Source organism: Grus americana, chromosome 12 (genome assembly GCF_028858705.1).
Source record: "Grus americana isolate bGruAme1 chromosome 12, bGruAme1.mat, whole genome shotgun sequence".
NCBI lineage: Eukaryota > Metazoa > Chordata > Aves > Gruiformes > Gruidae > Grus > Grus americana.
In genome coordinates, this window is record NC_072863.1 from 190,719 (window position 1) to 203,454 (window position 12,736).

Sequence of the window (12,736 nt, forward strand, 5' to 3'; positions counted from 1 at the left end):
AACCCAGCACGCCGTAACAATGAGTTGGGCACTTCTGCCCTGTGTGTGTTTGTTGGGTTGAAATTCATTCCTGAAAGATAGATGTCTAACTACCACCACTGGTGGATTAGACACCGTTAAGAAAAGCTGGCTAGCAATTCTAGAAAGCTTGGGGTCTTAGACCATATCGCATACATACACAGGGGACTTGTTATGCTGAAAGAACAGTTCTAATGCTGCCTTTTTCTTGTCCCAAGGACTTTGTATTCTATGCGCCTCGGTTACGGATTAACAAACGAATCTTGGCACTTTGCATGGGGAACCACGAGCTCTACATGCGCAGACGTAAACCAGATACCATCGAGGTGCAGCAGATGAAAGCACAGGCTCGGGAAGAGAAGCATCAGAAGCAGATGGAGAGGTTGGTAGGGTTCTGAGTAACCTGGACTGGTCAACCACTGCACAGTAGCATCATGTGCTAGATAAATTGCTGGCAGCACCTCAATCTGTGCCAAAAATAGAGCAGTTTGCTTTCTGCTTCAGTAGATCTAATGGGATGATGGAAATGGCACTCATCACAAGTATGACCCACCATCACTTTCTTAAAGATATTTACCTAGGTATTTGACAGGACTAATATGGATCTTGATATAAGGAGATTTCCCTTGTAATATTGCTATTATGAACTTGCCATTGAGATGAATGCCAGCAGAGCTTTTTATTTCTGCCCTTCTATAAAGGGGCATGTTTGGAGTAAAACTCATCAGCTGAATGCTGTAGTGCACATCTCTTGTGTGCTCATGGCTTTGCTAGGAAGCACTCCAATCCAAGTAGTTGTTAATTTGAAATTGCATTATGACTTCTCCCTCATCAGAGCCCTGCTAGAGAATGAGAAGAAGAAGAGGGAGTTGGCAGAAAAGGAGAAGGAGAAGATTGAACGTGAGAAGGAGGAGCTAATGGAGAGGCTCAAGCAAATTGAGGAGCAAACCAAGAAAGCTCAGCAAGGTAATATGAAATGTTCAGTATTTCCTTAGATGCATAGTCTGAGTGAGAAGGGCTCAAGCAGTAAAGCTATGAGCATCTCTGAGTCATTTGGCTCTCCAGTATTGTGTGCTAACTAGTGTTAAGGCCTTGGTTTAGCCTTTTGAAGCTGAATCTCAGCCCTCCATATGCAGCTGCTTGCACTAAGGAGATGAGTGGCAGTGAAGATGCCTCTCTGGCAGCGGGAGTACCTTGCAGTTGTGTGCTGGCTGGAAGCCTTATCCCAGCACATCTGTAGAGGATGGAGTCAGAAAGTGTAGCAGGGTCACACCAGCCAGTACTGTGGTGTGATTACTATCTAATTACTTGGCCAGACTTCCCCACAAATCAATTGGGCAAGTAATCTGTTGGCTTGGAACAGGCCTGGCTCTTAATCTTCCAGCTCCAGTTACAATGTGAAGGAGAAGAAAGGGGACAGTTGCTTGCATCTCTCCTTTACCTCTCCTCCTGAAGGAAAACCTTCATCCAGAACACAGGTGTAATGGCACCTTCCTCTTCTGCTGCCATTCTTTACTTGGTCTCTCTTCAAATGTGCTCCCCTATTCTTTCAGAACTGGAAGAACAGACCCGCAGAGCCATGGAGCTGGAACAGGAGAGAAAACGAGCTCAGGAGGAAGCAGAGAAACTGGCTAAAGAACGCAGAGAAGCAGAAGAGGCAAAGGAGGCCCTATTGAAAGCATCCCATGATCAACAAAAGACCCAGGAACAGCTGGTAAGTGGGTGAGCTGAAAATTGGGTAGGGAAAAGAGTGACAGGGTAGAGATCTAAGCTCTTGAAGTAAACCAGGTTATGAATATGAGAAAGCATAGTTTGGATTTTTAACTTGTAGCCTCAAGCAGATGAACTTATACCTAAATACAAGCGTATTTGTACCGTAGATCTGGATTGTTGTGCTTTTTGCCTTTTTTTTTTTTTTTTTTTTTGCATCTGATGCTGAGAACAGAGTGTAGAGCTCACTAATTGCTTTCCCTGGTTTGGATTCAAAGAATTGAGTTCTGTACTTCTGTTTGGAGAAGGGGGAAAAAAAAACAAAAAACAAACAAAAAAAACCCCTACCACAACAAAAAACCCCCCATAACAAAACCCAAAACCTTTTTGGCCTTCTTTTCCCTTGCATCATGGAGATATTGGTGGGACTGAAGTTTACAGGAAGGCTTTCTCCTTACCAAAAAGATGTTAGAGATACACTCTTTTTTTTTTTTTTTTTTTTTTTCTTTTATATTCAGGACTTGGACTAAATGCTTCATTGAACAAGTACTTTTTTGTTTTGTCCCCAATAAAAGCCTTTCTTTTGCAGGCTGCTGAGATGGCAGAACTCACAGCTAGGATCATGCAGCTGGAGCTGGCCCGGCAGAAGAAAGAGAGTGAAGCCCAGGAGTGGCAACAGAAGGTAAAGCAGGACCTGAGCAAACAGCAGTACTTTTTGTGGAGTTGCTCTTCATTCTGTGTTGTGACCCAAACTGCTGCACTAGATACCACACCAGACTGAGTGTCTGCAAGTTTGAAGCCCTTGTAAATACCCAGCTTTTCTTTTCTTGGTGGAGTGAGTGCCTTATTCTAACTCTAAGTAGAAATAGTTTGACTAATTAGGCCTGTAGCCCATTTTCCGTGAATTATAACCATTCTTCAAATGTCTGAAGCATAAGCCACCAGAAAGTTTTGCAAATGATTGTGGCAGAGTAGCTTTGGAACGTGCCACTTTAGTGTGCAAGAGGTGCAAGGTTTCCTGTAATAAGCACTGAGCAGTGCTTCTGTGAGAAGTCTTATGCGCTCAGGATTATATCGACTAATGCACTGTGGCATGTCCTACTGCAGGCACAGATGGTGCAGGAGGACCTAGAAAAGACCAAAGAGGAGTTGAAGACTGCCATGAGTACCCCTCATGTCACTGAGCCCATGCACTCTGAGAACGAGCATGATGATGAGCAGGACGAGAATGCAGCAGAAGCCAGTGCTGAGCTACGATCAGAGGCCACCATCAAGGACCGCAGTGAGGAGGAGCGAACCACTGAAGCAGAGAAGAACGAACGGGTCCAGAAACACTTGAAGGTAAGAAGTTGGCAGTAGGAGAGGGTGTGTGTCTGGATGCTGCTTCTATTCTTCTTGCCGTTAATTGTGGCTGGGAGGTATGACTGGTATTTAAAAAAAAAAAAAAAAAAAAAGAGGGCAGAGAGAAGAGGGGTGATTGTGATCTTGCAAGATAGTTGCTTAACCATTGAGCAGAGAGGCAAATCTTGTTTCTTGGGACTTGACTTTCACTTCACTGGAAGTAGTGAAGTATTTTTAAGCAGTGCCAAAAAGCATCTGTCAGATGTAGTGTGCTTGTGTGAGTCTTGCCAGCCATCTGACAGCTGTTCATAGCCCTGGCTGCAATGAATCAGAGGACTTGGTCCAGTTCCTATCAAGCAGCTGTCTGTAACTCTTGCCTGACAGGGCTGTATTGCAAAATCCTGAGAGCAGCCTGCTGGGGCTCAGCATGGAGGGAGCAGTGCTGGACCACCTCCTCATAAGGAACTCCACAATGTTCTGGTGTTGACTCTTTCCAAGCATTTTGTTACACTGCCTGCTAGCTGCCTGACTTGCATCGGGCTTTGCTTGTTCTGCATCATGCTGTGGTGGTTGTGCACAGGCAGAGTGACAGAGATGCCCTTTTATCTTCTGCATCAAGTTTCTTATGTGGTAGAAGGCTGGTAATTGCTCAAATTCTGCAAGATGCTCCTGTTGTGCTTAGGGATCCCTCCATTTGACTCTTCTGAAGTACATTGGAGATGGTCCTTCTTACTGTGCTAGATAATGATAAATAGGGTGAAAGACTGCCTGATGTTTTCTGCCTTCAAGTGTTAGAGGAAGATATTAACAACTTCCACAGAATTGTTTAGGTTGAAAGGGACCTCTTAAGAACATCTAGTCCCGCCGCTCCCTTGCTCAAGCAGGGTCAGCTAGAGCAGGTTGCCCAGAACTGTAAACATTCGGGCTTATCTTTTTCCTGTCTTCATGGATATTGAATCTTTAGGAGGATCAGCAAGGAACCTCTTTGTCCAGCTTTGAGTCTCTGGCATGTACTAACCTATTGCTATCTGTTTCCCCTTCTCCGAAGGCTCTTTCCTCGGAGCTGGCAAATGCTCGGGATGAAACCAAGAAGACAGCCAATGATATGATCCACGCTGAGAACATGCGTCTGGGCCGAGACAAGTACAAGACCCTCCGTCAGATTCGGCAGGGCAACACCAAGCAGCGCATTGATGAGTTTGAGTCCATGTAAACTCTCCCCTGCACCCGCTGCCCTGCGCTCTCTTATCCCCTCTTTCCCATCCTCTCCCATCATTCACTCGTAATCATGCTGTGCTGGAACCACTACAGAAGAGTGACCATGGTCTTTATTTATCAAGTTTTGGGCAAATGCTGGAGTTAAGCAACAGAAGAAAGAATAGTATTTACATCTTTCTAGGGTGGCTTGGGAAAGCAAACATGTATTGGGGCAAATCTGAAATTGTTTAGCTTTGGGTAAAGTCTCACTGCGTTTAGTTTTGTATTGCTTACTGAAGTGGCTGTGTTGCTGTCTTCTCCCGTTGGGAGAAGATACTTTTACTGAATTACATACGGTAAAGTGCTAACACTTTGACACTGTGCCTTCCTACTAACTTGTGCAAGCTTCAGTATTATGCTTAGAAGCCAGCATCTGAATTTCTGACTTAATACAGGGTCTGAATCATGTAGTTGAGAAGGAGAGGCTGGAGCTTAGGAAGAAGGGTTGGAGGTACAATTTGGACTTTCTCTATAAAAGACCAAAGCTTTTGTCCTTCAGACAAGCAGACCAAACAGATTCTGTGGCGTTCCTGCTGGTGTTACCTTTTGTTGTTTAACAGTGGAACTTTGAATTTTCTAATCATGAGGAGGCCTTAGGAGTATTTCCATTGATGCAGTGTGGTTTGGAGCCTCAACTTCCCTGCTTTCCATAAGTTTTCCATCTGGTAAATGGCTTTGTTCACTGTCATTTGTCTGACTTGAATGTAACCAGTGAGGCAGAGATAGCTAAAGAACGCTGCCTTCCTTTTTGGGTTTGCCAATTGAAACCTAAAGGGGTAGGTAGAAATGTAAAAGGCTAAAAATTACTGTAGCTGTATTTTCCCTTGCTGAACCCAGTACATTTCTAGTCATGCGAATAGGATTTCAGGTTTTCCCATAAGAGGCCTTTTTACACATAGTCATTGGTGCCTTATGACTGTGTATAGATCTACTGTAGCTCAGATGTCTTTAGTTTAAACTAGATGCAATCATAAAAAGTGATCAGCAGCTGGGGACCAAAACCTACTCTTCTATCTGGGTCATGTACAAGACTGCATCTGTCTTCCTGGCTTCGAGCAGCATTTGAGGGGAGAGGATCCTGAGATACTTGTCCAATTGCTGCCTTAATCCTCACTAGTATTCTGCCAGATCCCTGGCTCAAGTGCTTTTCCTTCCCCAGAAGGAAGCTTTGCTCCTTTGTAGCTTTGAGAACAGAAGGCTCTGTCTCTTAGAAATGGGACACTAGTGGTTGAGAGACTGGTCCTGAGAGCCATTTGTACCAGTAGTTGTAATAGCCATCACCTCCTGTCTTCCAAGCTATCTGTGCTGTAGCTACCCAGAATCCTTCCTGCCATTTCTGGGGAGGAAACAGCCGTGTATGCTCAGGGTTGAATTGGATTTTTGCCTTGATCCTTCATGGAAGGAAACGTTAACCTTCAGAAGAGGCCTCTTAAAAATGGATTTCACCTACAATGGAATCATCCTTTTGCTTTGCCCTCCTTGGATTAGCCTGTCCCTATAGGAAGTCATCAGACTAGTCTGTGACTTATTTTCTTGCCTAGCATGATCCTAAATCTTGTGACTTTCTCAGTTTTGTAGATTCCCCCTGTGTATGGTATCACTGCTAGTGGTGATAGAAGGAAAACATCTGAATGCTAGAGCATTTCCAGCTACCTGCTCTATGGGAAAGGTAAAGGGGGACTGTGCCAAAAAGAAATGTTCATGATAGTGTTAATAAAACCCCCAAGAATTCCTTGGGCTGCTGGAAACAGCCTTACCAGTGCTGTATTATTTTATTTTTTGGAAGCAATACAAGTCTGTGTGGAGATCCACGCAAACACCAACCAAACCTCTGTTAGGAGCATAGCTTAGTGTGTTGCTTCTAAACATCCAGATAAGTCGTGTGGGAGCCCTCTTCTCTCCCCTGGACACACATGCTTTTTGGGGGGGACGTGACATGGTGAGCTTTTCGTTGGCCAAAAACACACACCTCAGTACTTTGAAAGTCACAAATGAAAGATTGCAGTTGAACTCATTATAACTGATTTGCGTATTTCTATACTGAAGTGTTATTGGCACTGGCTCTAAGTGAGTCTCATTACTGGGGGAACAGACTACCTTTACACTTCTGTTTTGGTGCTTTAAAGCTGATTCTCAGCACTTCTGCTCTGTCCATGGCAACTATTGATGCATTTTGGGGGAGAAAAGCCTTTATTACATTTTAACAATTTCCTAGCAAGCTGATGTACGGTGCCTGGAATATGTGTTCAAATAATAAACCAGTAAACCTGTTCTGCTTTGATGGGTCACACAACACTGCTGAGCTCATGTATTATGATGCTGGCATGACTTCTGTTTATAGGGTTTTTAATCGTTCTAATTCCAAATGGTCCAATATAGGAATAGAACGGCTTGTGCCAGTGAGTCCACCTAACTCTTTGTAGTTGTTTCAGCCCTGCCTTCTTAACCAGTATTATATTCCAGTGGTATCTAATATTTGATTTCAATACTTCTAGCTATACACAATTAGAAAATATTAGTCACGGGATGGAGGATATGTTTATGGTCCTCCTTCCCTTGGAAATGTATACTGTATTGTAAAGAAATGATATTTTGCAAGAAAACTAATGTAAGAAGCTTTCAGTATTATGGTGAGATTTGTAGACACTTTTTTTATTTGTTAGAATACAGTGAATTGTTGTTCTTCCTCTCCATGTTCCAGTTTAATTGGATAAACTACTCCTCTTGGTGGGGGGAGGGAAGTATTTTATCAAATGTTTGCCTGGCTTGTTTTTTCTTGTTTTATTTTTTGTTGCTGTAAATTATGTTGGGATTTTTTGACCAGTCTTTTTACTGGATTATAATAAAACATCAGTTCTTTAAGGTTGTGGAGTAATCCATGGGTCCATGTGCTTATCTGCAGAGAGAACATTGATATTAAGGCATTCTTTTCCTGTTTGGAGGAGTTGTTAAAAATCCATACCTTGTTCTTCCTAAAGTGCCAATAAAGTTCAGAGAAATTCAGCAGATGGTGTCTGGCTGGTTACTTAAGGCTTGCTTTGAGTCTAGTGCCGTGTCTCCAAGCTAAACAGGTCTGCCATCTCATTCCCAAGATTGTCAGCCTTGTAGCTCTCTCGCAAATGAGGGGACCATATTGCATCCTGAAAAGCAACTGGTTGAATAACATCCCTTTCCCCCTCCCAAGCTGTCTGACTGGAGCTGGTACTGGAATTCACATGTCTTTGTGGAGACACTGAGTATAAATTTATATTGTGTTTAACTTGCAAATGGACTGGTCAGATGGAGGAGGAGGAGGAGCTGCTGTTGGAACTTGCCCCCAGTGAGCGCCTGCTGTGCCATGCCCAGGCCCACGTGCATCCGTGACCAGGTTAGTGAGTAGAGGGCGGCCAGGCCTCAATGCTGCTGTTTGCCCCCGACGTCCTGCTGAGTCTGTCCTGCCCTGGCCCCGTACCAGGGGTTTCAACTCGGTTTGTTTTGCGGCTACCTTGCTGTGGCTATCTACCTGTGTTTCCTGAGGTCTCGGGACTGGGTCCAATGATGGAAGAGCGTGGCTACTGCCACCTTTCTGCTAATGAACTGTGTGATCTTTCTTTTTAGGTGGCTGTGAGGAAGGACTTTGCAGAACCTCTGCCTCATGGTTACCGCACTGCAGGATAAGGCAGAGATTTCATCAGAACGTGTTAGTGCTCAGAGGCCTTGGTGGTGGGGGAGAAACCTGAACTTGTCTATAAACAAAACATGAAGTGCGGAGCAATCTCAACTTCTGCAATCCCCACCAGCCTTGACACGGATACAGTGTCCATAGGTGGGTCTTTCTGGTTCCTTTCAGGCTTCCAAAAACCTGAACGCTTCTGGAGGAATTGCATGTTTGAAAGCTGCAGTAACATTGAAGCACTTGTAGGCTGCACTGGTCTGGGAAGGTTGCTCTCACAAACGGGGCTCTTGGTGCTCTTATTGCCCTTGCTTCTTGATGCGATACCTTTCAGCTTTGTGCTTAAATTTCTGGAGTGTTTGAGAACTCTGTGCTGTCAGCCAGATTGCTCTTCTGCATGAGTGGCCTAGCTTTCACCGCGTTACCTTGCCTGTATCTGTGGAGACTTAAGAGGCTTAGTAATTCTCCGGTTAGGTATATCTATACTCAGTTTGTTTTGGAAGAAATATAAGTGCAAAGCATTAATGGCTGAAGGCTGCTTCTGCGCAGGACCAAGTAGTGTAATAAAAAAAAAAAAAAAAATCCAAACCACCTGATTCTTCTAATCTGTTGGAAGGCATTTTGTAGTTTGGAATCAGAGGCTTGTATTTAAACTCCAGTTTCTGTAGACAGCTTCTGCTGGATTTGTTCTGCGATATGTTTCAGATCCAGTTTAGGCTTCACCTACAAGTGTTGGGGGCCCAGATGCTTTTGAGCATAAAAGGCTCTCGGAAGAGCTGGGGACCAGAAACACTGTCTTTTTGCAGGTTCTGGAATGTGGCTTTATTAAGCAGTGCAACTTACTAAGAACTCAAAAGTCACTCAGTAGAGTCAAGTTTCATTGCAATAAATCTGTCTGGTGGACTAATGCATTTGGCCTAGGATACTCAGAGTCAGTGCAACTGTAGAAATAAGGCTGTGAGTGCTTTTTCCTTCTCTCATTTTCACTTTCTAAGGCAGGGAATTGCAAGAGATTGGTCTCAAAATTCTGATTTATTTTGATGTAGACAAGTCCTGTAGGGACTTATCTAGGTAGATGACAAGCTTACCAGTTGCTTGCTCAGGAGGGAAGCATGGGCATTTTTATTTTTTAAGTGACCTGGTGTGAGATTCTCAGTGAACAGCTGAGCAGGCTTGGTAGCCTCCTAGCCACTTCCTTTTTTTTTTTTTTTTTTTTTTTTCCTCCCCTGAGATGAACAATAATAAATGTGAACAACCCCTGAGGCAATGCTTATCAGTTCTGGTCAATTTGTGTAGGATACTGTTAGTAACTATGGTGACTTAGTAAGGGAACTAGATTAGATTTTGCTCTCTACTTATCAGGGTAGGACTCTGCCTTTTGACAGCACTATCCTCTTGAAATCTCTTTTGGGTTGTGGAACCAGTAGATAGTCTCTGAGATACCAAACAAGACTCGTTCTCCTTTTCTCATGTTAGCTGGTCCTAGAAACTGCCACTTCTATCTGTAACCTGGCTTCAGACTTGGTGCATCATGCTGCAGTAGCTCTTCATTAAGTAGTTGCATCTAATAGCTGTTTTCCAACATCTTGCAAAGCTTAATAATGCGATATACAGGGTAAGGTATGATAATCGTAGACAGTTGTATGGCAGCTGCTTGAGCATCTACGAAGGCAAACCATCTCCCAATGAGAAAGCAGAGACTAACTGAGGTACAGCTTGTTTGCCCTGTACAATCAGTGTGACTGTTCTGTTGAGTGCCAGCTTTGCAGCTATACACAACTCAATCTTGGGCATACAGTCTAATTATCTTATATCGGTGTATAATCAGAGCATGTGACAACAGATTAACTTATCTGTAAGAAAAAGGATCTGGGCCTCAATGCATTGAATGTTAGGCTGAGGCTGGCTTTCGTCTTGCAGGTCTGCAGCTCTAATTTTAAGTGCAGTTTGTGGATAAGGGTGCAAGTGTCTATGACTGAACAATGCCTAAATGAGCATCTAGTGCCAAGTGATGGATCTCTGAAAGTTACTAGTAATTTTAAGATTGACTTTCTCAGGATAGATGGCAGGATGAAGTGGCTATAGGGAAAAGTGGAGAAAAGAATGAGGATGAGACATGAAGGGAAAAAGTAGTGCTGAGACTGCAAAAAGGAATATTGGGAGCTCCTGGAAGGGACTGTACCTCCAACTTCTGTTGAGAATGCACTTGGCTCTGAGCAGGTGTTAATACAGCCTTCTGGTGAGCAGAGCTAGTTGGAAAATTACAAGCTCCCAGCATTGCTATTGCCTCTGATTGTGCTCTTTTAAAGAAATACAAGCGAGGGTTAATCATCACTCATCAAGACTGACTGAAGGGTCAAGGGGATGTGGAATATACTGCTCTTGAGTTGGGAGGTTACGGTGAAGGCTGTCTACACCCCACGTGCAGCAGTACTGCCCTTTCATCCATCTTTGAAGCATCCTTGACTGACTGAAGGAGAAGCATCTGCAAATGAAGACCTTGGCTGGGGTGCTGTAACTTCTCAGCGGCCTTTACCCAGCTTGGCAGCAGCTGCGTTTCCAGAGGTGGCTGCTGTCAAGAAGCCCTGTTGGGAATTCATCTTGTTTCCTTGTTGCGGTGTTAGCTCATGTCTGACTGCATTACTGTCCTCTTGTTTCCAGTGGTGCAAATTTGGCCCTTGCTCCTTTTGTTTGTAGTGGTTCTCAGGAGGTTGCTGAACATCTAGAGAAAGCTCAGAAGTGGGCAAATGGTAGTCTTGTTTGACAGATGTAGAAACTGAGGCACGCTTACAGTCTTCCTCCTAACCCTCCAGCCTCTATGAGCCAGCATCTGAGATGTGACCACACTTCATGCAAGTACTTTTGCCTGCAGGTTTGCGTCCACTGCATCTGTTTTGGGGCAGCACTCTGTACCTGGTCCTGTGGGCTTGGAGAAAGCAGAACAACCGCAAGTTACCCTATTTGCTTGTATTAGCAGCTTGTTCTGGAACAGAAAAGGTGGTTGATGGGTTTTCATAGTGACAATGTGGAAGAATTTTGGTTTTTTGTTCAGCGGCTTTAGTTCTGTGTACGTAAGCAGCTAGTATCTGTTTCCTTACAGGAGAGTTTGCGAGGTGGTGGGCTTGGTAGGAGGCGAGGGATAGGCTGTTCTTGCTGTTCAAGTTAAGAACAAAGGCTGTGTTCTGGAAACCTTTGTAATTCCTGGGTCTGTGCGTCTGCTGCCTCCGACTGCAGTCGCTGAGACTTCGCCCACGGGAACAGCATGGGCTTGCCTCTGGCTACCTCTTGGCAGTGACTAAGCCAGCGCAGCTCTGGCAAGAGCACTTCTGTCTCAGGTGTGTGTTTTATCCATCATCCTTCATTCACACTCCTAGGCCAACCAGGAATCCTTTCCCCCATCTCTCTGAGGTAAAACAAGGCACAGAGGGTAATGTGTCTCTTCCAAGGCAGAAGAGTTGTGGCTGAACCAGGTGCCCCATTTCACAGAGCTCAGCTCAGGCTCGCAGCTCCGTGCCCTTCACGTGCCAGACTGCCTGCTTTCCCACAAACCTGGAGGAGAGCGCGGGCCACTCCTTGCTCCAAACAACAAAGGAGCGATGACTTTTGTACCAGGGCACAGTGCTGGCCTTCAGCTCTGGCGTGACTTGTTGAGCTGCTTGCTCAGTTCTTCCCTCCCCTCTGGACACTTTTCCTTTGGGAGTTCCACTGTTGAGCACCTGGGATTTTATCAAATACAGATTTGATAAAATGCTCCAGTATTGGAGGCATTTGCTTGCCTGGATGACACCTGTAATCTTTCTGCATACGTTGCAGCTTGCTCATGGATAGTAGCCAGGTGGTTTCTGACTTGCGTATGATTTCTGTCTCTTCTCTTTCCTGCTCCTGTGGCTGTTCTGCTGCAGGACAGGCTGCCTCTCCTGGTTCTTCCTGCTCCTTCTGATTCTCCTGCTCCTTTGCAGAGGAACTTCTTCCTCCCTTAACTTATCAAATGTATCAAATCTTGATTCAAATGGTAGTGGAGTTACTTTCACAACCCCAGAACTGCAGCATTGCTAAAACATTATTAATGTACATATTAATAACTACAGGTTTAAACAATGATTTTCATCTGCTTTCAGAGAGGCAGCAGACTAATATGGTAATTTTAAACCTTCCATCTAGGGTCTTTTGAAAGCCCCAAAGTTTAAAGAAGAGCTCTTTTTGTCAAAGCTGTTTGCACAGAGTGCCTTCTGCCCAAAGGAGCTGAGGCAAGCCTGCCTTGTGCTGACTATGCCTGTTTACTAAATTGGCTCATGGAAGGACTGAAACTCTACTGATGGACAGAAGAGCCGGGTCTGGTATCTGAGGAGTCCGAGTGCTTTGGGCTGTGAAGGGCTGCAAGGGTATTGTGTAACTTCTTGTTGGATGGCTGCAGCGCTGATTGCAACCTGTTTACTCCTTGTGCAGAAATCAGGGATGAGGTGGAGTTAGTGACACCTTGTACCTGTTTTGGACATTTGCATTAAAGTCCCTAGACTGGGGGCGGGGAAGAGCAAATTGTCCTTTGCAGAAGAAATTTCAAGCCAGAATCCCACTCCCTTCCCAGCACGTGCTAACACGGTGCCAGACACGTAGGCACAGCCACTGCACTAGCCGCAGCGTGGCCCCTGGCAAGCAAGGGGGGTGGGAGGTGTGTGCGCACATGCATGCTGATGGAAACTTTGGCTTCTGCTAAATTTCTGTGAAACAGGGCTAGAGATTCACTTCAGCTGTGTCTGT

General features: G+C 44.7%; 1 protein-coding gene across 1 annotated transcript in view; it reads left to right on the plus strand.

Moving 5' to 3' along the window:
• MSN (moesin) overlaps positions 1–7,329 on the plus strand; it is a 47,645-nt gene extending 40,316 nt beyond the window's left edge. The window contains exons 8-13 of the mRNA XM_054838963.1: positions 237–400; positions 854–984; positions 1,572–1,732; positions 2,318–2,410; positions 2,836–3,069; positions 4,118–7,329. Coding sequence (XP_054694938.1) covers positions 237–400; positions 854–984; positions 1,572–1,732; positions 2,318–2,410; positions 2,836–3,069; positions 4,118–4,282 — 948 coding nt within the window. The 3' untranslated portion in view covers positions 4,283–7,329. The remainder of the gene's footprint in view (positions 1–236; positions 401–853; positions 985–1,571; positions 1,733–2,317; positions 2,411–2,835; positions 3,070–4,117) is intronic.
• The last annotated feature ends 5,407 nt before the right edge of the window (positions 7,330–12,736 follow it).